The sequence below is a fragment of the Rutidosis leptorrhynchoides genome, chromosome 3 (assembly GCF_046630445.1).
Source record: "Rutidosis leptorrhynchoides isolate AG116_Rl617_1_P2 chromosome 3, CSIRO_AGI_Rlap_v1, whole genome shotgun sequence".
NCBI classification, from domain to species: Eukaryota; Viridiplantae; Streptophyta; class Magnoliopsida; order Asterales; family Asteraceae; genus Rutidosis; species Rutidosis leptorrhynchoides.
This window is the reverse complement of record NC_092335.1, coordinates 38872006-38880467: the sequence shown is the minus strand read 5'-3', so window position 1 is coordinate 38880467 and position 8462 is coordinate 38872006. Positions and strand designations below refer to the sequence as shown.

The window sequence follows — 8462 nt, the reverse complement described above, 5'->3', positions numbered from 1 at the left end:
TTTAAATCTGATTCAATGATCAACTATTACCCTGTTTACATTCACTGATATACGTATCTGTTCACCACAGAATAACCATTTCCATTCAAATTTCATATTTGGATTTTGATCTATCAGAATCCAACAGGTAGCATAATGAAGAAACATTGGACAAAATAAAATTTGTTAGAAACAAACAAATTAACTATGAGAAATTCTGTTAAGAATCCACGCTAACTGTTCCTAGCTAACTGTTCCTAGCTAACTGGTTACATTTAATTTATTGCAATTTAATTATCGCAATTTACATTCTCGCAATTTTATTTATCGTCATTTAATTTCTGTATTTATTTTACGTACTATAAATAACGGGACACGTATATAAGGTTTCGACATATCATATTGACCCATCCATATATATATCTTGGAACAACCATAGACACTCTATATGTGAATGTTGGAGTTAGCTATACAGGGTTGAGGTTGATTCCAAAATATATATATAGTTTGAGTTGTGATCAATACTGAGACCGGTACACGGGTCACGATACGTATTAATTAATTCGAATATTATATATTAAACTATATATGAACTATTGGACTATTGGACTATTGGACAACTAACATTGGACAATTAAAAGGGATTAAAATATTGATTATAACATATGAAACTAAACAATTCTTCAAGTTTGCCACTTGATTTCATCTTAAACCTCATTTGTACCTCGACAATTACAATCCGCATTCAAACCTTTCATGATTCTTGAAAACAACTCAATCGAGAGAGTGAACCAACCACACATTACCCGAAGTCTTGTACCTGAAAAACTCTCGAACCCAAAATCATAGCTTAACACGTAACCGCGTGAATCCCTTATCATTTATTAGCAAAAACAACCTTACAATCTCTTTCCAAATTAGCCAATTTTGTCACAGCTCCAGCAAGTCAACTTCGACTTTTCGTTCGAAACAGCCTTATTATAACTTTGATATATATGTGTGCTCTTTTATTGTTACCGGAGAACCTTTTATATTCCACCATATTACCATCAGCGTTTAATCATCTAAAAACACAATTCTCCTGAAACCACCTCGGTTTGATAACCGATGACCCAGATCCGTTAACTCTGAAAATGCTGACGAAGCAGCATGTTGTAGATGGTCTTAATGGCTAAAAGTTGATGATAAAGAATGGAGTATTGGAAACACTCAATAGAAAAATTTAGTACTGAAAAGCGGATTATGCGAAACTATGAAGGAAGCCGTGGACAAATCACAAAGAATAAGTTTGACTTCAAAGAATTCAAATAATTCAATGCCTATTGAAGTCTTTAGCGAATATCTTGCTCCTTACTCTAAACCCTTGCGGACAATAGTCTGTATCATCCTTTGATCTTAGATATTCAAAGATATTATCGTATCTTTCATTATAAATATCCTCGATATTTCTGAAGATATTTTCATAAACGTTCTTACCTAAAATCAATTCTCTCTCCGTAATATCTGTATTACAACATAAAAGAAACTATGTCAGTTTCTAAAATCTGAAACCTTCGAAATTGAAGTATGAATGTTTTGAAGTAGTGTTGCGAACTGAAGCATGAATTAGTATAATATAATGACACTTGATCAACGTCATTATATTACAGTAAGTCATGTTCAGTTTCTAATGGAATGTGATGATTCACAGTACCGTCATCATATATCATTTACACGACTCTTACATTCTATCTAATCTCCAAACATATCAAGAAAATATTCTTCTTGATGACTCGGTCTTCTCCAGGGTATTCTGGTAATTTAACAAATAAAAATCGCGCCATTACGATTTCCTTCTTATAACATTTACTGTGTTCATTTTGGAATCCGTAGCTACAAATTCCGAACCATTACAAGAGATGCTTAATCGCAAGAAGAAGAAACGAAAGAATGATGCTCCAAAATTGAAATTGGAGTATAAATCGCAGCAAATAGGAGGGAGAATTAACTGTGGATGACAATGATTATAGAAGACATAAGCAGGGACATCGAAGTATAAGGGAAGATATAAAACCTAACAACCTCCCAGAAATTACAAACCGTATATATCAATACGTATTGCAACGTAAAGACACGGGAGAATTAAAAACATTATAATTCCAAGGAAATAATAGAAGTGAATAGATTCTTCTGGCGAGAGATGAAAGAGAAGAATAAAAGATATGAAAGTTAGAAGTATAATAAGAATCAGAACGGGATGGAGCATACTGACGAATGTTTTAAAGTATGAAGTGAGGGGGAAAGAATAGAAGGTGTAAGCTGTGGAAATAAAGAAACAAAGGGAGTGGATTTATAGTGAAATATCTGACAGAGAAATCGAAACAGATTAGCGCATTAAATCAAAGAAGATCATAATTTCCTTATTCGCCGAAGAATCAAATCTTTTAGATTTCCAAAATTTTCTTTTAAATCCCTTAAATTCTGGAAGTTCACTGTGACTACGTCAAAAGATAAATCTCTATCTCAATCTCTTATGATAGCTTCACTCGTACGCTTCACATAATCGAATTGTTTTACCATTATTAATAAATGGTAATAAAACTCTAGTTATCAATTCATATTCGTCATAAAAACATTTTATTGTTAGTCATGACGATCTCGATCAAATTTCGGGGACGAAATTTCTTTAACGGGTAGGTACTGTAACGACCCGGATTTTTCTGATCATTTTATACCTATGAGATTAATATTTACATAAATTAAACCTTACCAACATGATAAGCAATCTAAATTGTTGAGACTTATGTTTTTGAAAAGAGTTTTACACAACGGTTGACCGTCCAATTTGACCGATGATATCACGAACTATATAACATATGATAATTATATGTTTGTGTATATATATGTATTTATATATATTTAACATGATCTAAGGATGGTTTAACATCTCATTGTGTACTAATAGCAATGAGTTATAAGTATATTTTGAAACTACTAACTTAAGTTTTCAAAACGATAACTATACGTAACGTTCATTGACATAAATACTTAAAACTTATAATGCTTATAGATATATCGTATAGATATGTATTTAATCACTTTTAAAGGGCTTATATACATGAAACAATATATGTATATTTACAAAAGATATCTATATTTAAATCCTCGTTCCGTTTCCTCAAGATTTTTATACGTATATCTAGGGTATATGCACCCGTATCATACCCAGCTTCTATACGTATTTACTATTAGTATATACACATCAAATCAAAATATTAATCACCAAAAGTACTGCCCTAAATGAGAGGGAATCACTTTTTGACCTCTAGCATACAATAATTATACAAAATTACAAATTAGGATTTTGTTTTTACATACATATATCACATTCCATATTTATTTATATATCATTCCATGTTTTTTATTTCTAACTCAAATTTTATATCTCTAAAATACTCTCTAATTATATACTCAAACCATTCAGCAAACCTTCAACACTTAAATCAAAAACTAGATCAAAAACCAATCTATAATCATCATAAGAAAAACCTTTCAAGAACACTTCAATAATCCTTCCAAGTATACAAGTTTACTTCCAACCTTTCAATCCCACTCCACCACTCTTTTGATTCCAAGATTTTTCTTATCTTTTGCAGTAACTTTATCCAAGTAACTTGAGATAGTAACCTTGTTCATAATTTTATTCAATTCATATTCATATAGCTATCTTATTTTGTGTTGTAAAATTTTAACAACAAGAACATAGTTTGAATGATTTCAAACTTGTTCGCAAACTAAATAGATCCTTCTAACTTAACTTTTAAAATACTTCAAGACCTGTAATATATCATAAGGATATGCTAACTTAACAAGATACAACTTGATTTTACAAAGAACACCTTAAAACTGAATCTACATCGTTGGAGTGCAACCGGGGGCTGTTTTGGGTTGGATAATTAAAAACCATCTTGAACTTTGAATTAGAAGTTCATGTTCTGGGAAAATGATATTTCTTATGAATATGTTAACACATAAAAATTTCATGGTTTAACTCAAAGTGTAAGTATTTTTAGAAAAATGATCATTAAATGTTGTTTTTATGATGGAAAATGATCACTTTCATAAGTTTCACCAAAGTTTGACCTATAACCTGTGATTTTGAATACAAACTAAGGTATTTTCAGTTCATATTCTTAAAATTTGACTCGATCCAAGGAAGTGGCAAGTTGAACCAACAAAAACGGAGTTGTAATGAAGAAACTACGACTAAAACAAGATTGGGTATCTGAAGCTAGTTTAGCTACGAAAATATTTGGAGAAAAAGTAAATTAATCATATCTTTTCTAATTAATATGATATTTTATATATAATTACTTATGATTTGATTTTATATATTTCAGGACCACCCGTAAACAACACGAGAAAATTAATCATAAGACCTCATGATTGTACGCAACACGTCATTTGACAACACGGTACTTTATGTACGCAACACGTCATTTGACAACATGGTACCATGGGTCGAGATTAATTCTGATCAATACGAATACGATGGGGTCTTTATTTATTTTATTGAACAACTAATTGTGGACCACTAATATCGGACTGCTAACTACGAACTAAGAAAAAATTATAAGTATATATATATATATGTAACGATTACTTGAAAAGAAAATATGTTGATATATTATATATATGGTTAGGTTCGTGATATCTATCAAAGACCAAGTCGAGTTAAATACCTTCAAGGCAAAAGTGAGTATATAGTCCCACTTTTAAACTCTAAATATTTCGGGATGAGAATACATGCATTTTATGATTTACGTTATGGACACAAGTGATTAATAATATATATTCTACGTTGAGTTGTACCACTGGCATACTTCCCTGTAACTTGGTAACTACTATTTACATGGGGTATTGTAAACGCGAATCCTGTTGATAGATCTATCGGGCCTGACAACCCCAACCGGACTGGACGACCAGTATTCAACGGTTGCACAGTACTTCGTTTCGGTGACTACACTTGGTACGGTGTAGTGAGATTTCATAATAAAGGGAATATGTGACGTTGATTAAATGTTAAGTATGGTTATCAAGTGCTCAACCACTTAGAATATTTTTATTAAAACATTTATGTATATTAAATCTTGTGGTCTATATTTATAACGCTGCTAGCATTAAACCTATATCTCACCAACTTTATGTTGATATTTTTAAGCATGTTATTCTCAGGACTTGAAAGAAATCTTCCGCTGTGCATTAGCTCATACTAAGGATATTACTTGGGGTCATTCATGCCATATTCAAAAGACGTTGCATTCGAGTCATTGAAGTTCATTAGAGAATATTATTAAGTAAATAACAGAATAGGTCATTTGGATGCTATAAAATGTTATGTACACCTGTCAACTTTCGATGTAATGAAAGTTTGTCTTTTAAAAACAAATGCAACGTTTGTAAAATGTATCATATAGAGGTCAAGCACCTCGCAATGTAACCAACTATTGTGATTCGTTTATAATCGATATGGACTTCGTCCGGATGGATTAGTAGCGGTCCTTTCAAAATATATTTCATCCGCTAACGGTAGCGAACCATCCGAATGAGGGCTCGTCAAGCCCGTATGGATCCACACAACATAAGTTCTCGCTTACACTTACACCCTGCAAGTGTAACTAATGATAATTGAACTTGAGGATTTTTGTTCTAACTCGTACGTGGAATGTTTATTTTCGTACTTGTGTTCAAAGTATAAAAGTATAACCGTATATGTTTCTCATCCCATGATTTAAAGAATAAAAGTTGTTGAAAAGGTGGGACTATGATCTCACTGTAGTTGCACGCCAAAGTACTTCATTTTAAACGTTGTGCAATGAAAGTTGTTTAGTCTTGACCTAAACAATTAAGTTATATCAATACTGGGTAAGGCACAAGGTCGGTCGAAATGTGTTCAAGTAGTCCTATGGCTCGTTACGACTCGATTATATAGCATGTAAGTCAAGTTGTCAAGTTTCATGCAAGATATAAGTACAAGAGAGAGAGGTTATAACGATTAAACAAAGTATTGGTTAAGTTTGAATAAAAGTCAACTTTGGTAAAAGTCAAAGTCATCGAAAAGTCAACACGTTCGGGTCGGGTCTCGGACAATTTTCCTGAGTTACATAATCATATATGAGCATCTTAGAACAAGTTGCATGTTAATCGGAGGTGCGTAGGATAGTTAGAATTTAACGAAAATGAGACTTTTTGGACAGCAGGCAAATGGCGCGCCGCTCAGATTCGTGGTGCGCCGCTCCGTTTCAAGGCAAAGTCTCGATTCCACTTTGTAGGCATTCGGCGCTCCGCTCAGGAAAACGGCGTGCCGCTCCGAATGCCTGGCAGAAATTCTGGGTTGTTTTCAAGTGTTCAACTTGAACCAAACTTTATTCAAACACAATTTATGAACCGAAAACACTTAGAACGCATACCATACATCGTTAGAAAGGTATTTTAACAAGAAATACAACTAAACACATATCATCAATCAAATCCATCATTTACAATGTCTAAATACTCGTCGAAATATCATTGAATGTTCATTATCAAATGTTCAAAGTTCATAATTTGCATCTAACAATTCAGACGTTAAATGTACACATATAGTATGCCGTTTTGAAGGTAATCATACATACAACACAACTAAACATTTACCAACAACCATTTACCAACAACGCTCATTATCATTTAAGACCTCAAATGTTCATATCAAAACCTATCAAACCCTAACCAAGAATCACAAAATCAATAATCATGTTAATGTGAGATTTTCGTGTCATCCAACATACCAAATCGAAGCATATGAAGTAACTAACTCTTTGAGCACACAAAAATTAACATCTAAACACATTTCATCATCCAAAATTAAAGATTTGACAAACCCATTTCAAGTGTTCATTCTAGTTATTCAAAACAAACAAATCGAGCAAACCATTTATATACACAACAACCTAGTGAGCCATAAACACTAACTAACATCATTTCAAGTTCATAAATCAAATTTAGAGAAATCTACTGTTTTTAGAAACCTTACCCTAAGTAGTGAAATTAGTATCAAGTTGTAGAGGAAGATGCAAGGATTTCAAGTATGCAATTTGTTTTGAAGCTAGCTTCCTAGTTTGGATTTAGATGATGATTCTTTGATTTGGGTAAAAATGGAGTTCTTGAACTAGAGAGATGAGGGCGGTGGAATGAATGAGTGGTGGTGGTGGGGTTTGACTAGTTGACCTAGTCAACTAGTTTGGCCCCTTGGCAACTTTAGTCCCTCGAGTTTAAAAGCGGGTGCGTAAATTAACCAAACGAATTATTTTAAATACGCGAGAGTAAACGAGAGATATTATAATTATATAACGAAAATTTTAAAACGCTAAAATAACGGAAGATACGAATTTAGATAACGAAAGGTATTATCTAAAATAAAAAGATGGGTGTTAAAATAAATTTACTAAAAAATGCGGGTTATTACAACCAAAGAAGTTGAAGACTTGTAAATGGAATCTCCACAGAGTTTAGAGAAAAGTGCTTAGTGAAGTAAGAAATCCCGATTAGTGTAATAACTAGTAGGATTTAATAACTAGTGTATTTATATCTCATGCTGGATGTAATACGGAGTCATGAAATAATATGCATAATGTATCGTTCAACATGGTATAGAGCCAGCCAATAGTTACCCCAAAACCCTAAAAACATCCATCGATTCAACAAAAAAAAATCACAGAACACATTCGACCTTCTTCTTCCTGAAGCCGATCTATTTCTGTGTTTCCCCTTCTTTCTTTCTTTTTCTTTTCTTCATCTCTATTCGATCTACTACCCGTCTTCTTTGCTCTTCGATCTCATCCTCAATATGGTTAACACATATGACAAGATCTACACCGTCACCTCTATATCTCATCTCATCCCGGTTAAACTAGACCTCTCGAAACTAAACTATGCTCGTTGGAAACGACTCTTTACCACACATTGTAAAGGGTTTGATGTATCAAAATTTATTTTAGGCACATCTACTCCAGAAGAACAAGCTACAGAAGCATGGATCAAGGCCGATGTTGTGGTTACTACTTGGATATATAACACCATCTCCGAACCCCTTCTTGAGCGGGTTCTCAATTCTGAACCGGCTAACTCACATGCAGCCTGGATCTTCCTGGAAAAAAATTTTCAAGACAATAAATTATCGAAAACTATGGAATTGAATGCCGAGTTACGTGGTCTCTCCATTGGTGATTAAACAGTGGAAGAATACTTTCGTAAACTCGATAGGATCGTAACACATCTTCGAAACTTAGGGTCGACCGTTGAGGACAGCAACCTTGTTATGTACGCCGTTAATGGCTTAACCGACAAATATCCTCACGCAGCTCATATCGTACTCCATCGCCATCCTGATATTGCTCAAATTAGACATATCTTTAGTCACAATATCAAGTTCTATCGTTGTTTATTTCGTGTGTAAATATAGTATT

The 8462-nt window shown here is 33.2% G+C and overlaps 1 protein-coding gene across 1 annotated transcript; it reads left to right on the top strand.

The window, feature by feature from the left end:
* The first annotated feature begins 7843 nt into the window (after positions 1–7843).
* LOC139899879 (uncharacterized) lies at positions 7844–8227 on the top strand. Its single transcript, XM_071882707.1, has one exon. The coding sequence runs from the start codon at positions 7844–7846 to the stop codon at positions 8225–8227; it is 384 nt and encodes a 127-aa protein (XP_071738808.1).
* Positions 8228–8462: the final 235 nt, after the last annotated feature.